Genomic DNA, 22798 nt, shown 5'->3' with positions numbered 1-22798 from the left:
AGTTCTTTAATTCTCGGCAAGGCCCTCGACAATCCGTTCGGGCATTCACCTTACAACTGCGGGAGCAGTATTCTGGGCTGACGAGGAGACAGGATCATGGCCTGGGGGGCGAAGAGGTCCTGTTGCGAGACCAATTTGTGTTGGGACTACGGGAGGGCCCAGTTCGCCAGAGTTTGCGGGTACAACTGAGGAGAGAGCCGAATTTGACTTTCGAAGAGCTCCGACGGGAAGCTTTGGCCCTTGAGCATGACCAGGCGGAGCATGCGGGTGTCCCCAGCTGCCTGGCTACGAACGTTGTTGAACAACCTCCGGCCCCGGCGGCGCCCGACTGGAAGCAGGCCTTCCGGGAAGAATTAAAGAGGGATGTCCGTGAGCAAATGTCTGAGCTATCCAAATCTGTGAGGGAAGAACTACGTCGAGAACGGCCCCAGTACCCTCCTCACTCTCGAGAGCGGGCCTACTCCGATGGGGGTCGCCCGTTCGAACATCGTCCTCCCCGGTCAGTGGGCTCTCGATTTCAGTGGGATGCACATGGGCGTCCCATCTGTAACGGCTGTGGAGAACCGGGGCACTACGTTCGTCAGTGTTCCGCTCGACGGGCATCACAAGGGGGTTTTTAGAGTCTCCGGCCACTGTGGGTCAAGTGGTCGGGACCCCCTTGTCAGACCCCCCTCCTTCGCTATCTTCTCAGAGCTGCCTGGTAGGCCGTTGTCCGGTGGTTGTGGTCCAGGTAAATGGCCAGAAAATCCGGTGTCTCTTGGATACGGGTTCCCAAGTGACCCTGTTTTCAGAAAGTTTGGCCCAGGAGCTGTTTGGTTCCGGAAGCCAACTCCCTGCAGAGGCCCCCTGGCTGACGCTCCGTGGAGCAAACGGGCTGGACATCCCGTATGTGGGATACTTGGTGACCGATTTACAGATCCATGGAATTCTAGTACCTCAGAAGGGGGTAGTGGTCGTCCGAGACCCGTGTTTGGGGTCCCATCGTGCACTGATTGGAATGAATGTCATCTCGGACTGTTGGGAGGACCTGTTTCGAAGTGCACCGGCACGAGCGGCCGCAACATCTGCCGGCCAAGAGTGGGACCGTGTCAGGGCCGATTGCCGCCGGATATGTCTGGCTGAACAGCAGCATGATCGAGAGAGTGTGGGAAGAATAGTTTGTCGCTATGCCCTGTCCATTCCAGCTCAAAGCGAGGCTGTGGTCCGAGTCAGGCTTCCCCCTCGACGTTACCGTCCACATGAATGGGTCCTGGTGGAACCCCATGACGAGGGTCCTAAGGTGGAAGTAGCTCGAGGACTAACCATCGTCCGAGGGGGTAGGGTCCCCGTCCGAGTTCGGAACGCAAACCCCTTCCCGGTGCTTCTATACCGCCACCAGTGTTTGGCCCGAGTGACATCCGTGAAGCCACAGCAGGTTCACGAGCAGGGGGAAGTGAGTTTTGAGCGGGTGAGTCCAACGGTGGTTGAAGTGGCCCTAGCTCGAGTTAGTTCAGGAGTGGAGGAGAGCGGGAGAGGATTGCCGGCCCATTTGCAGGGAGAGTCTTTACGGGGCGAAGGGTTGAGGGAAGAACAAACGGGTCAACTCCACGAGTTCTTGAAGGATTGGCAGCACTTGTTCGCCACCCACGAGGAGGACTATGGCCGCACAGATGCGGTGAAACACCAAATTCCGACTGGAGACGCGGCGCCGAGCCGAGAACGTTATCGACCTGTACCCCCGACCTTGTACCCGGAGGTTCGTACCTTGTTGCGGGGAATGCTTGCTAGAGGGATTATTCGTGAGAGCAGCAGCCCTTGGGCCGCACCTATAGTATTGGTCCGCAAGAAAACGGGCTCCTGGAGGTTCTGTGTGGACTACCGGAGGTTAAATCAGGTAACTAAAAGAGATGCTTTCCCACTACCACGAGTCGAAGATTCCCTCACGAGCCTCACTCAAGCTGCCTGGTATTCTACCCTCGATCTAGCCAGCGGCTACTGGCAGGTGCAAATGGACGAGCATGACCGAGAGAAGACGGCATTCACTACCCCCTTTGGCCTCTATGAATGGGAACGGATGCCATTCGGGCTTTGCAACGCTCCAGCCACATTCCAACGGCTGATGCAGCGTTGTTTGGGCAGTCAGTTGATGGACACCACTCTCGTCTACTTGGATGATGTTATCGTGTATTCTCCTGATTTTAAGTCTCACTTGGAACATCTGGGGCAAGTCTTCCGTTCCCTTGAGCGTTACGGGTTGAAGCTACAGCCCGACAAGTGTCAGCTCTTCCGTAAGGAGGTTAAGTTCTTGGGACATGTGGTCAGTGCGGCGGGGATCTCGGTTGACCCAGAGAAGGTGGTGGCAGTGCAAGAGTGGGCATCACCCCAGACGGTGCGTCAAGTGCGGTCATTCCTGGGCTTTGTGGGTTACTACCGGCGATTCATACAAGACTTCTCCAAGATTGCTAAACCGATTAACCAACTGCTTGGAGGCACCGGGCGAACCCGGGGTCGAGGGTCCCCGACGATCCAATGGGACCCAGCTTGTGAAGCTGCCTTTCAGAGGCTTAAACAAGAGCTGTTGCAGGCCCCGATCCTAGCCTATGCCGACTTCACGCAACCATTTATTTTATACACCGATGCCAGCCAGCTTGGTTTGGGTGCAGTACTGGCACAGAAACAGCAAGGAGCGGAAAGAGTCATCGCTTATGCCAGCCGAAGCTTACACCCCGCCGAAAAGAACGACTCAAATTATAGTTCCTTCAAACTCGAGCTGTTAGCCATGAAATGGGCACTAAGCGAAAAGTTCAAAGACTATCTTTGGGGGGCCAAGGTACAGGTTGTCACAGACAATAATCCGCTGGTACACTTACAAACGGCCAAGCTGGGGGCAGTAGAGCAACGCTGGGTGGCACAACTGGCCAATTTCGACTACCAGATCCAGTATCGACCAGGAAAGGAACACACCAACGCTGATGTATTATCTAGGCTACCGGGTGAAGGATCGGCAGGCCATCTACAGGCTCCCGGAGCGGGGTCCGATGAGGGATTGATGGTGGGGGTCATTGAAGCCCCGGGACAGGAGTCCGAAGACCCTCCTCCATGTTGGGGGTGGGATCCATCACGTTGGAGGTCGTGGCAGGGTGAAGATGGGGATGTGCTGAAGGTACGGACGTGGGTAGAACAGGAGGTTTGGCCCGAGGGGGCGGAACGTCGAGCTGAGACTCGAGTTGTGCGAGGCTTGCTGGGACAGAGGGCGAGGCTGTGCCTAAAAGAAGGGGTACTTTGTAGGGCACTGCAGGAGCCCGGTCGAGAAGAGGAGGTCCGTCAGATCGTGGTCCCTGAAGGGCGTTGGCAAGCTCTGTTGGAGGCCTATCATGGCCGGATGGGACATCAGGGGCAAGAGAGGACGTTGGCCTTGTTGAGACGACATTTTTACTGGCCCGGAATGGAGGGCACTACCAGGGCTTACCTCCAGAGGTGTCCACGCTGTATCTTGTTTAAATCTAGGAAGGAGGCCCGGGCACCGTTGGTCCCGATCCAGGCCAAGGCACCTCTGCATATAGTGGCCATGGATTTTCTCACTCTGGGGCGACCGGTGGATCAGGTCCAGAACATTCTTGTCATCACTGACCTGTTTACTAAATACGCCTGGGCCGTCCCCACTGTGGACCAAACTGCTCTTACTACCGCCAATGCCCTCTGGAGATATGTAATTCAGCCGTTTGGTTGTCCGGAAATCCTCCATTCTGATCAAGGGGCCAATTTCGAGTCCAAGGTGATCCGCGAACTGTGCCTCCTGTACGGATGCAAGAAGACCCACACGACCCCTTATCATCCTCAAGGGAACGGGGGGTGTGAGAGGTTCAATCAGACCTTATTGGGCTTACTGGGTACCTTGGAAGCGGAACAGCAGGGCCACTGGGCTGACAGGCTTCCAGCGATGCTACAGGCGTATAATAATAGCATACATAGTACCACTGGTTATGCCCCTACTTACCTAATGTTTGGCAGGCATGTGAGACTCCCAATGGATATGCTTATGGGGACCACCGGGGAAGAAGAGGGAGGAAATCTATCTGCATGGGTGATAAATCACCATCAACGCCTGCAGTCGGCATACGAGCAAGTCGCTGGCCGGATAAACCAAACGGCATTGAAGAATAAGAGGTTGTATGATCGTACGGCTCGAGAGGCCCCGTTATTGCCCGGTGAGAGGGTGTTGGTGCGAGATAATCGCCGGCAGGGGAAAGGGAAGTTGAGCGATCGATGGGAGGCTCAGCCGTACGTCGTTCAGCGACAACCCCGTCCAGACCAACCGGTATACGCACTGCGGCCAGAAGGAGGGGCAGGCCCCGAACGGGTGCTACATCGCAATCTGATTCGCCCTTGCCCGTATTTCCCAAAGCCAGTGGTAAGAGATCCGCCGGCCGACACGTCATGGACACCCCCGCTGGTAGGGTGGGCAGTAATCCCAAGAGGTTTAGGCCTGGGACCACGGCCGGAAGTACCTGACCCCCCTCCCCGACGGTCTCAACGAGGGAATCGGGGTCAGCCACCAGCCAGGTATGGGGACTGGGTGTCAGGAGACCGTTCTCGGGACTAGAACGGTTTGGCGGGGGGGTATGTCACGGGGTGACAAATAAGCCCGGGACTATCCCCGCCAGAGAAATGCCCTTGTTGAGATCCGGGAAGTGAAACACCATTCCAAAGCCAGGGTGAGTGCCTGTTGCTATGGTAACCGAGTGGCGGATTGATAGCAGGTGTGGGTAATTTGCGCTGAGCGTTTGAATGGGGCCACGCTAGCTCATGAGAGTATAAAAAGTCAGAAGAAGAGAAAGCATGTGGTTGTTCCTCTCCTGCTTGTGGTGCTTTTGTTCTCGTTTGGATGTGGCTGGCTCCTGTTGGGAAGTGTTCTCTGAAGTGTGTCGTTGAGGGCTCGTTGTGAGGAAAAAGGAACGTCGTGTGTATGAGGAATTGAAGACGGAGGGAGAGAGGATTTAAAGAGGGAAGTGCATCGTCGGGATGAAAGAGTGAAGATAAGTAACTGATTATTGAATCTCCTACCACACGTTTGATACTGAGATAGATGTGGGTTGAAGTGCTTGGAGTGTACTGTATGGATATCACTGAGTGAATTAAACTGATTCTCTGCCATTCTTATCTCCTCTTCCCGTTCGGATGGTGAAACGAATCCAGTTTATGCCTATGAAGTGTTTAAATTCTCCTTCCTCTCACTGCCGATCCTTTGCGTTTTGAACCGAGACCCAGGGTGAGTGCTGGCCTTAAGTATACTTGATGAGTGGATTTGCAGTGTTTGAATTGACGTTCCGTCTCTTCCCCCGTGTGGTATATTGGAGTGGAAATTCCTGTGAGTGTGTGAAGGTCTGTTTTTAACTGCCGTGTGCTCGCCCAAGAGGCAGGCTGGTATATTGTACATCTTCAGAGCTTGGAGAGATCGAGTACGTCCAATTGCGGAAAGGCTTGGGAAGGACAGCTGGAGTGACGTTTCTGGTTTCTCCGCGACACCTGTGAGAACATTATATTGCTGTGTGAAGTATTGACTCTGTCTGCCCTAGAGAAAGCCCAGCCCAGTCTGTGACTGTGAGTGTGCTGCAGCCCCGAAGCCCACCTGTATGGAGTGAAGTTCCTGGTTTCTCCGCGACACATGTGAGAACATTATATTGCTGTGTGAAGTATTGACTCTGTCTGCCCTAGAGAAAGCCCAGCCCAGTCTGTGACTGTGAGTGTGCTGCAGCCCCGAAGCCCACCTGTATGGAGTGAAGTTCCTGGTTTCCCCACGACACCTGTGAGAACATTATATTGCTGTGTGAAGTTATGATTCTGTCTGTTCCAGAGAAAGCCCAGTTCAGTCTGTGACTGTGAGTTCACTACAGCTTTGAAATCCACCTGTACGGTGTGAAGTTCCTGTCTTCCCCACGACACCTGTGAGAACATTATATTGCTGTGTGAAGTTATGATTCTGTCTGTTCCAGAGAAAGCCCAGTTCAGTCTGTGACTGTGAGTTCACTACAGCTTTGAAGCCCTCCTGTACGGTGTGAAGTTCCTGTCTTCCCCACGACACCCGTGAGAACACTATACTGCTGCGTGAAGTTATGACTCTGTCCGTCCTAGAGAAAGCCCAGTTCAGTCTGTGACTGTGAGTTCACTACAGCTTTGAAGCCCACCTGTACGGTGTGAAGTTCCTGTCTTCTCCGCGACACATGTGAGAACATTATATTGCTGTGTGAAGTATTGACTCTGTCTGCCCTAGAGAAAGCCCAGTCCAGTCTGTGACTGTGAGTTCACTACAGCTTTGAAGCCCACCTGTACGGTGTGAAGTTCCTGTCTTCCCCACGACACCTGTGAGAACATTATATTGCTGTGTGAAGTTATGATTCTGTCTGTTCCAGAGAAAGCCCAGTTCAGTCTGTGACTGTGAGTTCACTACAGCTTTGAAGCCCACCTGTACGGTGTGAAGTTCCTGTCTTCCCCACGACACCTGTGAGAACATTATATTGCTGTGTGAAGTTATGATTCTGTCTGTTCCAGAGAAAGCCCAGTTCAGTCTGTGACTGTGAGTTCACTACAGCTTTGAAGCCCACCTGTACGGTGTGAAGTTCCTGTCTTCCCCACGACACCTGTGAGAACATTATATTGCTGTGTGAAGTTATGATTCTGTCCGTCCTAGAGAAAGCCCAGTTCAGTCTGTGACTAAAGCCCAGCTTGTTCTGTGATCGTGAGTCCGCTATAGCCCTGAAGTTCATCTGTAGGGTGCGAAGTACTCACCCGTCCAAGACACCCGTGAGAGTTGTGCACCGCTCCTGAGCTTGCCCCCTCCTGCCCTAGGTGAAGTCTCGTATGGTGTTTACGGAGGACCTGCTGCAGTCTACCTGTCCACTTCTTACCGTTGTAATTGCCCTTGGTGTAGAAGGAGCCTGGTCGACCTACTTACCGTAAGATACCTACCTGCACATTATTGATTGCTGTGAACTGTTCCCCACGTGAAAGAGGAGAGGAAGCTGTGACCATCCGCTCAGCGGAGAACCCACCTGTTCCACCTCCTCCCATTGTGAACCTGATACCGGCTTGGAAGAAGGAGCTCGGTCAACCTACTTACCGTGAGATACTTATCTGTCCATCATCGACTGCTGTGAACTGTCCCCTACGTGAAAGAGGAGAGGAAGCTTTGACCATCCGTTCATCGGAGAACTCACCTGTTTCACCTCCTCCTATTGTGAACCTGATACCAGCGTGGAAGAAGGAGCTCGGTCGACCTACTTACCGTAAGATACTTACCTACACATTATTGACTGCTGTGAATTGTTCCCCACGTGGAAGAGGAGAGGAAGCTTTGACCATCTGCTCATGGGAAAACTCACCTGTTTCACCTCCTCCCATTGTGAACCTGATACCAGCGTGGAAGAAGGAGCTCGGTCAATCTATCTACCGTAAGATACTTACCTGCCCATCATCGACTGCTGTGAACTGTCCCCTACGTGAAAGAGGAGAGGAAGCTTTGACCCTCCGCTTATCGGAGAACTCACCTGTCCATTACCCCCCCACCGTGCACCTGATACCAGCCTGGGAGAAGGAACGTCGACAACCCACTTACCGTCAGATACTTACCTGTCCATTATCGACTGCTGGGAACTGTTCCCCTCACGTGCAAGAGGAAAGGAAACTTGGATCATCTACCCACCTGTGAGGAACTCACCTGTCCAATACTTACCTGCCCAGTACTCCTTACTGAGAATCGCCGCCCGTGGGGAAGGGTGTGTCCGCTTGCCCCGCCTGGGATCCTCCCTGGACGAGGGAGAGAAGAAGACTTTTAGATTAGGATTATAAATTATTTTACTCTCAATAAAATTGTTACTTTTATCCTCTGTCTCTGGTCTCGTCTCTGGCACGCTCCTCAAAGTGTTCTTGGTCTAGGGGTGGGCGTAGTCTGGTTCGGCCCATCCCGACCTGTGACAGAAGCACCAACATGGATCTGGGAATCTGAAGGATCTGGAGAGATTCTGTATGGAGGAATGGTCTCTGATCTCTTGTCAGTTATTCTCCAAACTCATCAGGCATTATAGAAGAAGACTCAGAGCTGTTATCTTGGCAAAAGGAGATTGCAAAAAGTATTTAATAAAAGGGTTTCAATAATTGTGGCCAACGTGTTTTGGAGAAAAACATTTATTTCATAATGTGATTTCCCCCCACTTTCAGTTCTTTTACTTCAATGAAAGGTTAGAATTTTTCACATTTTTTGAATGAAAGATCACAAGGATAATCGATGCAGATTTATTTTTTACAGCCAATTTTGATCATATTTACCAGGGGGTTCAATAATTGTGGAGGGCACTGTAGGTAACCAAATATAACTCCGCCGCTGCTGTAGACTGTTTACTGCTAAATACAGGGAACAAATTATAACTAATGCAATGTGATGAAAGGGTAGTGTGATTTCTAACATTATTCTCTCAACAGACATTTACATCGATAGTCTGGCGTTATAATTTATTTGCTTTTGGTGTACTGTGGAGTGGGTAAAACTGTGGCAGGCTAACGTGCACCGTTGACTCGCGCTAGCCTAGCACCAGCGAACTATCCAAAAGTAAGGACTGGATGAATTTTTTTGAAAACTGTCTCCACTGATGAATAACAACCAGGCTCACTTGAAAATGAGGTCCGATGTTGAAAATCCTGAACCACCCCTTTAATGAGTAATGGGTGTGTTATGGGTGTAACGTGCAATAAACCAATCAGAGTCTCGTCTCCCATTCCCTTTAAAAGCCAGTTGCACTCCCGTCATGGTGGATTCAATATTTACATGGCGGAATTTGCAAGCGGAAAAACTGAATGCTTCTCTAGCGAGGAAACGGATCTGCTCGTGCGCGCGAGCAGACCATCTACGCGACAAAGTATACACGCGTTGTGGACCCGCCTATAGGCGCACATTACTAACGCGCCCTTTAAATAACAATTAAAATGATTGACTTTAGACCAGGTTTCAGTTTGTCAATGGCGCAGTCTATTTCAGTTGCCTCAAAACAGCAACGCGCCAACAATGCGCCTGAACACAACTCTTTTTCAGACCAGCACGCCCATGGGCGCACAGATGGGCGCAAATGCATTTGCTATTTAGGACATGAAAATGATAAATGCGTCGGACTGAAACTAGCAAATAACACTTGTGTTGCACCTGGGTGTATGATAGGGCCCCTTACCTTAACCCTCTGGTGCCATCTATTTATTACCTGTTAACCACTTTTTTAACCTGAAAATGAGACTTCCAACTTAAACTGTGATAAATTTTTAATGCTTTAGAGCACAGACTTAAGTTTGGTCTCTTTTTTATTACGAAAAAGCAAAATTTTTATTTTATATGAAATATATTTAACATAGTAACACTGAAAATTCACAGAGATAAGTTGTGCTCCAAATTTGAGGTTGATCTCTCAAAATGGACTTTCAGTAAGATTTTGTTTGGCCGTGTTTTATGTTTCCACTAGATACATTTTGACTTTCATTCATTTCCAATGCGGTTTTCAGGACCATTTAACCTTTTACATCACGTCCATGTGTTTTATGTGTGTGTGTGTGTGTGTGTGTGTGTGTGTGTGTGTGTGTGTGTGTGTGTGTTCACATAGCAAGTGCCAAAACCATTACCAAGTTTCGTACCATTCCGATGAAGTAAAAAATTCTAAAGCAAAAATATTTTATGGTTAACTATAAGATCAATAAATGCTGTAAAAGTATTGTTTATTGTTAGTTCATGTTAACGAATGTAGTTCACTAATATTAACAAATGAAACATTATAAAATCCTTTTCTTCTTAAGTTTAAACCTGCTGTTCTACAGCAATCAGTGTCAGTCCTGACCTTTGCACGCACATACAGCACACACTGCGCATTTCTAAATGTAATACAGAAAGATGAACCTGTAAATGGTTATTTGCTCCATGTTGACCAGTAATTCCTAAAATGATCTCTGCCTCAGGAATATATACCTCATGGACAATGTGCAGAATTCAGTTTCTTTCATTGTCTTAAGGTCTTTTTTCCCTCCTCGTATTTCCTCTCTCCTTCTCTTCTGGTCATGGGAGACGGACTTCATCATGTTACCCTTAATAAACCGGTCACCGCCATCTCTCTCTTTTCAGCTGCGCAGTAGAGGTGACTCATCCACTGCTTTGGCTCTCTGCAGATAAGAACACTTGCCTTTTCATTCATGATTTTGGCTAAAGGGGAAAACAAGCACGAAAACAACCCACAGTCTTTAAGCTTTCACAACAGCGTGATAAATAGACCAGTATAGTGGTCTATTAGTGGAAGGACAGAATAGATTTAATTATCCATCATGATAAAAGAAGAAAAGGACAAGAGAAAAGCCCTTCTTTCTGTCCAGACGTTACGTGTGCTATTGAGTATGCTTAATGCTGCGCGTATTGTGTGAAATACGCCCATCACTGGGATATTTCTGTACATTAAATGATCATTTCAGACACTATCAGTGGTCATTTATGAAATATCTTTGTGCATCCTGTCTGGCACTGCTAGTGATCTTCAAATCTTTCTTCAAGCAGCTTGAAACCTCTGATACACACAAAAACCTACAGGGTAAAGACCTTGGCAGAGTGCATTAGTGTTTACTGTGTGTGTGTGTGTGTGTGTGTGTGAGAGAGAGAGAGAGAGAGAGAGAGACAATGTCCCCTAATGCCACCTCACACTGAGCCCAGCATTATCATAGTTGCACAAAATTACTTGTTCTTAAAAAAAAAAAAAAAAAGTTAAATGTTTGATGATCAACAGACAACATGAAAAACATTTCAGCATGGCTTTTTCTAGTCAGATTGTTTTATATGCAGTTGAATTTATCTTCTCTCTTGTGTTAATGTTCTGTCAGGACAGGACACCTTTTTGAAATTGAGAAATGAGTTGAAGATGAATGCCAGCTTTGAATCATCACTGTTCCTGTGCCAAATAATAGAGACTCGCTTTATTAAATGCACTGCAAAAAGAATTTACCTCACTTTCTTGTCTATCAGAGTTCATTACAGGAAAAATGGCCCTAGATTGTTCCAGGAAAGAGAAGCTGTGTAAATCAAGACAGTGTTCATGTAATGTAACTTAAAGGGCAGAATTATTTCGATTATAAATAGATAAAATCACTCTGGATTCAATGTAGCCTAAATTAAATCTGTTCATAAAGCGATTGTGCCTCTCAAGAAAATTTGGGCTAAAGCACTATTAGTTTTAAGGTCTCTTCATGAACTTTTCAGAGTCAAAGTGGTAGTTGCGTAGACTGTCAATGGAGGGACAGAAATCGCTCAGAAATTTCATTAAAAATATCTTCATTTATGTTCAGAAGATGAACGGAAGTCTTGTGTGTTTGGAACGACATGAGGGTGAGTAAATATTGACAAAATGTTCATTTTTGTGGAAACCATAATACTTTTTTTCAGGATTCTTTGATGAACGGAAAGTAAAAAAAAATAATAATAATTGAATGCATCCTTGCTAAAGAAAAGTATTAATTTGTTAAAAAAAAAACGTTTTGTCTGGTATTTGAAGCATGTTTTTTGTGTATGCAAGACAGAAAATGCAGAGAAAGCAGAGACGGTCATTCTCTGTAGTATTTAACAGTTTGTTACGGAGTGGACAGATTCTCCTTTGTTATATCAGGAAAAAAATACGTTCAGACAGATTGTACGGGCAGGGGAAAAGAGTCATAGATGCTCTCAGCGGACAAAACAAACACTCACACCTCTGTACAAATCTGACAGGAGAAAATCCGTTTTTCTAATCCCTTTTCTACAGCTGACTTATACCAGCTTTTATTATCTGATCCAAGTTAAAGCAATTATTTGTCAGTGTAAACTTGTAAAGTCTAAATTTGATGTCAGGATTAGTGACAGGGATAAAAAAGCACTAGGTTAATCAGTCCTTGACATTTCTAGTATCAATATACCCTTGCCATGTTCATGCAATGTAATGAAACATTCAATGGTAAACCATTACACACTGTATGTGGTCTAGTAATATTAATGCAAGATATAAATATGCAGACAGTGTTTACAAAGCAGTTATTATGACTGTGGCAGTAAATTCAAGTCCAGATGAGTTAGTGTCAAGTGTTTAACTCACCTTGCAGTCCAGTGGCATGATGGCATCATGGTCTCCAAGTACTTGTGATAAAAGTTATACCAGCCATCTGCAGACTTGAGTCTTGTGGAGGAGTCTGAAGGTTCAGGTGAGAGATATGAAGTTATAACTTCTATTTCATGTCAGTTCGGAAGTAACGTTACATTTTTTTTCACCGACAGAACCAGATCAAGAATGTCAGCAGGGAGAGCCTGATCTGTAAAATAATTATGTTCAGAATGCAAAATAAGAGTAAGTACAATGATGTTAGGCTGTCCATAGACATAAAATACTGAGGTTCAAGATTGTGTTGATCTGTTTCTTGTATCACACTTCATACAGGGTCCAGTGACAGTTAGATATGCAAAATGTAGAAAGATTTGAACGAGTTATTGAGTTTTCGTTTACTTTAAATGTTCTTATTACAGGAATTTTCAATTTGCTTGACCGATCGCTACATTCAGTGGATAACGTTAGATGTTTAGAGATATTTCTATTGTTTGTCGTCCATGGTAACCTTTTTATATTGTCTATGATGGTAACTGACCGTATCACCCCGCGCATCCTGGTAACTGCAGCTGCGACACTCACGTGTCTCTCGTATCACTCCGCAACCGGCGCCATCTTGCATCTTAGTTGATAGTTCATCCAAAAAAATTTATTTTCATAATTTACTCACCTTCATTTTGTTTCAAAACTGTTTGAGTTTCTTTCCTCTGATGAACACAAAAGAAGATATTTTAAATAATGTTGGTGACCAAACAGTTGACGGTGGCCATTGACTTCCTTAATAGGAAAACAAATAATATGCAAGTCATAATGGCAGCCGTTAACTGTTTGATTACCAACATTCTTTAAAATATTTTCTTTTGTGTTCACCAGAGGAAAGAAACTCATACAGGTTTGACACACCATGAGGGTGAGTAAATGATGATAGAATTTTCATTTTTGGGTGAAATATCCCTTTAAGATAATTCAATTCAGATTTATGATATAGCCTACAGGTAAAGTATAAAATTTAGGCTTATGTACAGTAAATTCATATCAATAGTTCATGTCTACGTATTTATAGCCTATTTGTTTTTTGGCTGTGTAATAAGTGGGATAATGTAGGCTACATCATTTAGTAAACTAGCTTCAGAACTTTATAGAACAATGGAAAAATCACAATAACAACACTCCCATGTAGGCTACCCAATCAACCCCTCATATCATTTAATCCTATTACAATCACTTTTTATTACAACACTAAATTAGTTTCTATGTAAATTACTATAATTATTAATGGTAATTAAACTTACTGTATTTCTTTCATTATTGAGTACTTTGATGGATCTAACGAAGACTATAAAGAATCAGCACCAGGGTAGACAGAAACACATAGGGAAGAGGTGAGAAGTCCTTAGAGAGTCGGTTACTGCTAACGGCACCTTTACTCGGGAGAGAGAGAGAGAGAGCGCAGACATGGCTCCATGCTCCAGCTTATCCATGTGATCAAAGAGAACCTAAAATGGATCATCATTCACAACTAACAAATAATGAAGGCAAGTCTATCATACAGTGCTGGTCAGAAAAAAATGTGTCACTGAGCACAAAACCAAGCATCTGCAATGGCCATCCCAGTATCCAGACCTAAATCCTATAGAAACTGAAGAGAAGAAGCGCCAACATGGAGCTGGGAATCTGGAGGATCTGGAGAGATTCTGTATGGAGGAATGGTCTCTGATCTCTTGTCAGGTGTTCTCCAAACTCATCAGGCGTTATAGGAGAAGACTCAGAGCTGTTATCTTGGGAAAAGGAGGTTACAAAAAGTATTTAATAAAAGGGGGCAAATAATTGTTCCCAATGTTTTGGAGAAAAACATTTATTTCATAATGTGATTTCCCCCCCACTTTCATTTGTTTTACTTCAATAAAAGGTTAGATTTTTGCATTGTTTTAATAAAATATCAAAAGGATTAACAATGCAGATTTATTTTGTACAGCCATCTTTGATCATATTTACCAAGGGGGAAAATAATTCTGACCAGCACTGTATATAGTCCTTTTTTTTTTTTCTTTTTTTTTTACATGAACAAGATTAGATTAGAAGAGGATGATTCATGTATATTATGTGAAAGACAGTAAAGTGAAGATGGGGATCATCACTTCATTTACACTCCTGTTGCATTATGGGAATGTGTTGACAGTAACTAAAGACAGTAATGTTGTCAAATGAGTCAGAGATTGCCATATGATGGCCGCCCTATTGTGATTTACTGAGCCATCATGTGCCCTTTTAAGGTGTGTAAAAGTGTGTGTTGCGAAGTACATGGCTTGAGCTGAAAGACTCACAGCCAGATATATTTGCAAATTTAATGCAAACTAATACAATTGGTTTGTTATAATAACTTTTAGAAAATAAGAAATAAAATAAAACATTTAGTCAGGTTTATTTCTAATATGCTGATTTGGTGCTTAAGAAACATTTCTTATTATTATCAATGTTTATTATCAATTATTATAAATTTTTGTGGAATTTTTGTGGAAAACGTGATACAGCACCTGAAACTACGGATACTGGATGCCTGTGCTGGCATTTCTCCTGCGGTGTTGCTATCAGTGTGTGAAGAGTGGGAGAACAGGGTTGCATTGACAATCCAACACAATGGGCAGCACATTGAACACATTTTATAAGTGGTCAGAAACTTGTAAATAACTCATGAACGAATAAAGTTACGTTGAAACCAAGCACACCATTGTTTTTCTTGTGACATTACCGATAAGTTTGATGTGTCACATGGCCCTCTTCCTATTGAAAAAACAAAAGTTGTATCCAAGATGGCCGACTTCTAAATGGCCACCATGGTCACCACCCATCTTGAGGAGTTTGCCCCCTCACATATACTAATGTGCCACAAACAGGACTTTAATATCACCAACCATTCCCATGTTATTACGGTGTATCCATATAAATGGCCCACCCTGTACATTGATGAATCGAAAGTTCAAAAGAATAGCATTTATTTAAAATATAAATAATTTGTAACATCACAGATATCTTTACTGTCACGTTTGATCAATTTCGTTTGATCAATTTAATGTGCCCTTGCTGAATAAAAGTATTCATAAAACTTTTTTTGAATGGTAGTGTATACAAGACACATTTTCTGAAACCAAGTCTTAAAGTTCAACATATTGCTGAGATGTTCTGTTGGGAATGATCAATCTTGAACACAGAACAAGCAGTGAAAACTGTTACGTCACAACAGTTTGAATTTAAATCACTTCTTTTCCCCCCTGGATGAGTAAGGCTGTGATACCAAGAGATTAATCATTCAGCGTCTCATTAGAGAAGTGAGAAGATGTCTCTGACCCGTCGACCAAGTGTCACAGGAATGTCTTTCATAATCGTGGTCCTTCGACACATTATTTTAAAGAGTTTGGTCTGCTTTCTAATATACTGTAATTAAATGACTAAGGAAGAGCACAGAGAAAAACAGAGAATGAAAGGAGTCTCTGCATGATGTAAGATGTTTTTATTTTATTTTAAGCAGAGGTGGACAGTAACAAAGTACATTTACTTGAGTATAAGTTTGAGTATCTGTACTTTACTTGAGTATTATTTTTTCGGGAAACTTTTTACTTTAACTTCACTACATTTGAAAGACAAATATCGTACCCTTTACTCCACTTAAATTCTGTCAAGGTCCTTGAGAAGAAAGTAGTAACGTCAGTCAGGGGATGATTTTGGTTGCAGGGGTTGCATTTTGGATTGTCAGACTGACGTCAACATTCAACGTCGGACAGACGTTGGATTTTGGTTGGAAATGAAAGTCGAGTTGACGTCAGAACCCGACTGATGTTGGTTTCTGACGTCAACCCGGTTTTCATTTTCAACCACAATACGTCGTCTGTCCAACGTTATGACTAATATCAATCTGGCGTTGGATTCTGACATCAACCTGATTTTCATTTTCAGCGTTGGGTTTGGTCTTCTAAATGCAAATTTTGTCCTTGCTTTGGTGCACACTAGCTTATAGATAACAGTAAGGCTAACATATTCATACTATAAGCCAAAAAACTTTAAATAGGGCACTATTTGAGGGAACAGCCATTTGGGTGTCCATTGTGGACGTTATTGAGTGCACTTGTTCAATCTCACATTCAATCCCACTACTGGAACTGTGTTCTAGAAATAAATTTGATATTGATATGAAGGTAGCTAGGCAGGCATAGATTCAGAGGCATAAGGTACTGCAAGTATTACATACAACAATGCAACAATAATAAAACAATGCATTGACATTTACTTTTTACTTTTGATACTTAAGTACTTTTAAAAACAAGTACTTCTGTACTTTTACTCAAGTAAAAATCGGTCTTTACAACTTGTACTTGTAACAGAGTAAATAATATTTGACCAGTAGTGTCTGTAGGCTACTTTCACTCCAGTAAGGAAGTTGTGTACTTTGTCCACCTCTGATTTTAAGGGTAGTAAATAGTGAATGTGAGTGTGATGTGAGCATTGTTTATGGTTTGTTGAATTATTTTTTGCACATTTAATCCTGTGAAAAATATATTTCTGTGACCTTACAATTGAGCAAGGTTTATAGACGAGCATGTGGCCGCAGCGCTCTGTGTAAAATCTGTGAGCTGAAGCAACACAGACGAACAGCTCAACTGTCTGTTATCACCTCTAAGAGCCTTAATCATTTTTTCCTCCAGCTCTTCTTTCGTCCTTCCCTACTCAGCCCACAGCTTGCCGAGAGCATAGACTGAAGAAAAAGCTAAAAGAAGAAACACATAAAGATGCACAGTAAGAAGGGTTTGTTCCCTTCTCTTTGTGAAGGTAAATTAGGCACAGAAGGAAAATAATAAATTATTGTGCGATTCCCTAGCAAGTCATTATTAATTACAAGCAGGAAAATCTCTAAAGTGTCCTGACACATTCGCTCACCTATTGGTACACTTGGCATTAGTACACATTAACATAGTGTTTCAAATAGTCACATACTGACTCACCATGCTGGACGCAAACTAGACTAAAAATGGACTTCGTTGAATTTACCCAGTCTGTGCTTTTATACCGGATCTGAACTAAACATATGAAGAACATCTAGGATAGTTGATCCTCTTTTAACTTCTCTGAATCTGACATTGATTAACCACTATCGCTATGAACAATTATTTTATTTTTAATAAATTGTCATGGATGATTTTGACCCAGTTCTACATTTGTAGAACCTTTGTGACATTTTTTATGTCAGTAATTTATCCACATTATATAAGTAATAAACACTTAAATCAAATGTAATTGGTATGTTATGATAACACAAGATTTGGGTGTTCAGCTGGTTGTCAGGTGAATTAATTTGTGTGATATAAAATCATTTAAGATGCTGTGCTGGCCAATTAGTGTTGATGCGCCATCTGGTGGCTGGGAACGACCAGAAATATCTTCATAAAATTTAGTGAGGACAAAGAAAGAATTCAGTGCTCAGAATGGCACACTGGGACTGTTAAACCCAATCATCGTGCACAATATAATAAAACTGATTTTAGAGCTAAAAAGAGAAACTAATTCAGAAGTTTAGAACTACTTTTTAAAAGAGAGAAAGTAATGTGCAAAATAAATTAGGTAAGGCATATTCTGAGCCCCGTGTTCCCTAGTCTCAAGACAGCTTAAAGAAATAAACAATATTCAGTATGCAAATAACTATAATTTTAATTTTGACAGTTAGACTTGAATGCTCAGTGTCAATAGGATAATTTTTTGAATTTTATATTAAGACATATGAGGTTTAAACTAAAGATAGATACCCAAGGCCGAAAAATGATAATAGTTTTAATGGTTCAGGCTGAATTCATATGCAGTTTTGAACACACCCTAACCAGAATGTTAGAATAATACTGTTTTGCCTTGCAAGCAATGTAATACATTTAAGCTGACAGTCTGAGCAACGATAATGCAGAGCAGGAACAAATATACATGCGTGTGTGTGTGTGTATATATATATATATATATATATATATATATATATATGTGTGTGTGTGTATATACATATACATACACACACACAGGATAACTGGACTTAAAAAGTCATTTAAATCAGACACATTCCTATACTTTACCTCAGCTCCAGAGAGGAAACAAACCATTTACAAAGAACACTGCCCTTCTGTATACACAAAATAGACTATGTAAAAAAAAAAAAACCATAATCTTTAAAAAAAAAAAACATTTTTATTTACAGAGTCTGAAAGTTCAGAGGTATTTACAATGCTATTTATATTCCAACTGTAAACTAGATATTAACGCTTCACTAGATTACAAATATGCAAAATGCAAATGAGTCTGTCATGCTGCACACAATGAAAACAATGCACTGGTGACATTTGAGGCCAGTGAAATGAAATTATGCAAATAAATGATGACTGTAGGCATCTGGAGAATGAAAAAACAAACAAATTGATAAAACATGTCCAGCTTTATGAGGCTTTGCTTAAGAGAGGACCTGTGTAGGTTTGGTCCTCTGCTCATCTGCAAGGCATTTTATGTTGCCATCCGGATCTCCACAATCACAGAGACAAGATAAATTGATGCAGACAACATACTTTCATACCTTTCAAGCTGTTCAGGTGGACAAACTCATGTTACTGTGGACACATCACATGCACGCACACACGCACGCACGCACGCACGCACGCACGCACACACTCAGTCTGAGTCACTGCTGCTGCTGGAGGAATCTGTTGACATGGCCTCAACATCATCTTCATTTTCTTTGTTATGACCAGGTGGCTCCAGGCCAAAATCGTTGCCATGGTGAGGAGGCAGAATCCCCATGGAAACATCAGTGGACTGCCAAGGATACTGTGGGGTTAGTACATCTAAAAGCGAAAGGAGAAATATACATTAACAAAAAAAGTACATAATCTCACACACACATTATTATAATATCTATATAGCCCCTTTCACATAGAGCGTTGATCCCAGAAAATTTACACTGAATTGCTAGAGTGGCATCTGTGTGAACGCAAACACGTCCCGGGATGGGGACCTAGTGACATCACTGGAATCAGTTCCGGAACGCGGCCTGTGTGAACAAAAGACAGGACTAATGCCGTAAGGGGTGTGTCGTAGTGATGACGCATGTGTTTGTGTTTATCATCCCGTTATCACGTCTTTACGGGATGTGTGTGAACGCATGCACAGGTTCCAGAAAATCACTGGCAGTGTGAATGAACCAAAATCAAAAGATCCCACGACACATTATCCGGAAACTCTGTGCGAAAGGGGCTTATGATAAGGACAACTAAGAAGAGAAGAGAGCATGGACAGATGAATCAAACATCTAAACAGAAGAGTGAACCTGCCTGGTAACCTCCCAGCAGCCAATGCATCTCCAGGCAGGTGTCCGTTCACTCCATTGGTGGACATGTTGCTGATGTTACCCAACATTCCACTGCGCATCTCCAGATCAGTGGGGTACGGCCTGCGGGGGTCACCTACACACACATGCACATCATATGAGCTTACAGATAAAATCAGACATTAAGCCAATCAAGTCACTGGAAATGTTTCAGAGTAAATCAAGTCAGATAGGAATGACAGGAAAGACAGGAATGGAAGAACATGATGTAGAAGGAAGTAGTAGTCTGTTTACCTGGAACCCAGTTCAGAGGAGCACACACTGCATTACTGGCACTGATCCTGTGAGCGTACTTGATGATCTCCTCTGAAGAGATACTCCCTAGTCAAAACAAACAGAACAACCAAAAAAAAAGAAACATTGAGGAAATTCGATTTGAAACAGTAAATATGTATATTTGTGTGTATAGATATGTATACATAAATGTATATGTAGATACTGTGGTATATCGAGTAAAACAAAAAACTACTATTACTTGCATTTCAGTCTTATGACTATCAATTCTACTGATAACCAACACATACACTGGAATATAAGTCACATTTTTTATTATCTGAAACATGCTGCAACTTGAATTCTAAAGCAACTTACATAATGCATTTAATGTCAAGCAAACTAAACATGCGCAAAGCACTCACAATTTAATTTGTGCTGAATAAGAGAGGTACATAACCCTAATTTACTTGTATAGCACATTTCCTAAACGTCAGTAGTTTCAGTTTCGCTTTGAATAAATTTGTTTAAGCTTGCTGTATATAATAAATGTTGCTTATAATGAATGCCACTAGAGTTTATGTTGTTTTATTCTTAAATTTTTTCCTTCCTGTTCTGTTCTAAATACAATCAAATTTAAAGGATTTGTTGTGGAGTCAGGGGAACTACTAAAATACATGTTTATAATGGTTTTGTTTTATTATTACAGAGTGTAATAAAATGTGACTTACACACCAATGCGACTTCTGGTTTTTCTCTCTCTCAACAATGCAATTTGTTTTGACCCAGTGAAACTTATTTTGTGTCACTCAAAAATACCTTTTCTGGCCTTTTCGATAGACTTCAGTTTCTCTTTGGCTTGATAGACAGCAGTGGCCTGATGATGAATGAAAAACATAATTATTATCTGATTCATAAATATTCACATTTTATAAAAAATAAAAATAAATAAAAAAAGATTGGATGGGTTGCACTTTATTTTAAGTTGTCTTTGTTACGGCATAAATACACAAACAAGTAATATTACAACAATATTAATTAACAACATGCACTGATTATAGGGTTAGTTTCTTGTATTTAAGTAAACTTTACTGTTATTTCTATTAGTTTGTACATATAAGACGTATAACCAGGACACTTAAAAGTGTTCAGGAATGTGAGTTTAATCAAAATGCAATGGTAATGTTCTGTCATTTCAAATGACCAATGATTTATGTGAGTGCCTTTAAGTCAAATGCACAACACAGAAAGCAGTGGTTAGAGCTGGAAATTAAAAAGTTATTTCAGTCGTAAAAAAATAAATCATAAAAGATATATATATATATATATATATATATATATATATTTATTAACAATATTGCAATGCAAAGCATACTTTTTTTTTTTTCATAAAGTGATAAAGTATTTTGGTTTGCATAGTGGTGCTGAAACAATTGAATGTTACTGAAAAGAAATGATGTGCATTGACTCATGTCAGTCACCAGTATGTGCTCGGCCTCTTTGAGTTGTTTCTGGAGCTGCTGGATATCACTGTCTCTCTTCTCGACTTCCTTCTCCAGCGTCTGCATCTCCTGGTGAACTCTGCCCTGCTCCATCGCCGTCTGCATCAGCTCCTGGAACTCTTTATCTCTCTGCACTAACAGCTCCAGTATCTGTTCACAGAATCAGCAGCATACAGTCACTGCCATCTAATAGTCAAGCAAGCATATATAGTAATTCATCATTTTAATACTGACTCTAATTAAATGTTTTAGCAAATGTAATTTAATTTAAGTTACTTTAAAGCATGTAACTGCATGACTTTTCAGAATTTTTCATCAGAACTTTAAAGCCTGTAAATATCAGTGAATTCACTTCTACTTGAGATCTCAGTGTTGTCTCAGACAGTCACTGATTGAGTATTGTCTATACGTGTGTGTCTCTCACCTGTGTGTCCTCTCCAGGCTGGGGCAGTTTCTGTGACCTGGACAGTGCTAGCATCTCTATCAGCTCTCTGCAACAGAAAAGAGAAAATAAAAGAACGAAAGAGGAGCCGTGTGTGAACAGTAGTAGTGTATAATAAGTGTATTACTAGGAGTAAAAACAGTAGGCTGGGGTGGACAAGAGAGACTGGGACTTTATTTATTCAAGTATTAACTAACGTGAATCCAGCAACTATTAGCAGAAATCACTGGAAATCTCATGAATGAACGAACAGTAAGCAGTTTATTATCATTCTGCTTTGTGCCAGCTAAAAAAAAACACACAAATGGTTATTCTTCATCTAAATGTGCAAAATATATGACGACAAACCTGGATAAAACTTCAATATCATCCAGAGTGGATAAAAGCTTTTCTTTCGTGGGTTTCTCTGCTGCCGCCATGACTGTTTCTCCTCACTTGCGCATGCGTGAGAAATGAAAAGCAAACGCATTACATGTGTCAAACAGTGACGCCTGTTGGCAGTAGGACCAACATGCTAGTGATGTGACGTTCGGCACCTTGTATCAAAAAAACAGAACATCACACATTGAAGAAGTGTATCGGAGCTTGATTCGTTTTGCCATAACCACGTGATCTGTGACGTCCGAAGCTTCGTTTCCACACACAGTCACGTGACTGCTTCGGATTCAGATTCAAAAATAGCGCGAACCCCTTGAGCAGGTTTCGAGTGTCATACCCTTCGGTAGTAGTAACAAAAATAAAAGAAATAGACTTAATAGCCCTCACACTGTTGACCTGGACAAGTCCTGTTCCTTAATAAAAAACATTAATTTATTAAATTACCCACTAAATAAAATGTCAGCTCCCCAGTTCACAAGCACTTCTTCACCATTCCACAACAATTTATTTTTTCAAATTTTGATTATATATGCCTACATGAGCCTTGCCTATGAACTCGTAGGACTGAATCTGAGGCTAAAGTTGATGTGAATAAGGCCGCATTTGTAGATCAAAGCAGATTCATAAGAATTGTTTCTGTACAAGAATTAGTCCAATTTATTATTATTATTTTTTCATAAATTAATTCATACAGTTGTTTGTTACATTGTATTACATGTAATGTAATGTATTACACATA

At 42.5% G+C, this 22798-nt stretch overlaps 1 protein-coding gene across 2 annotated transcripts; it reads right to left on the bottom strand.

The window, feature by feature from the left end:
- Positions 1-18200: 18200 nt before the first annotated feature.
- On the bottom strand, positions 18201-22174 carry med4 (mediator complex subunit 4). 2 transcript variants are annotated; one of them, XM_084421740.1, is made up of 8 exons: positions 22030-22174; positions 21664-21730; positions 21219-21389; positions 20557-20614; positions 19759-19845; positions 19469-19600; positions 18810-18982; positions 18648-18777 (listed from the first exon to the last, which is right to left on the bottom strand). In XM_084421740.1, the coding sequence occupies exons 1-7, from the start codon at positions 22098-22100 to the stop codon at positions 18810-18812; spliced, it is 759 nt and encodes a 252-aa protein (XP_084277866.1). In that variant the 5' UTR covers positions 22101-22174; the 3' UTR covers positions 18648-18777. The 2 variants fall into 2 exon arrangements, with proteins under 2 accessions (XP_084277865.1, XP_084277866.1); XM_084421739.1 differs by having other exon boundaries at positions 18201-18982.
- Between the last annotated feature and the right edge of the window lie 624 nt (positions 22175-22798).

This window comes from Rutilus rutilus (assembly GCF_951802725.1).
Source record: "Rutilus rutilus genome assembly, chromosome: 10".
Lineage (NCBI taxonomy): Eukaryota > Metazoa > Chordata > Actinopteri > Cypriniformes > Leuciscidae > Rutilus > Rutilus rutilus.
Note: the sequence above shows the minus strand (reverse complement) of the source record. Positions and strands in the feature narration are given on the sequence as shown.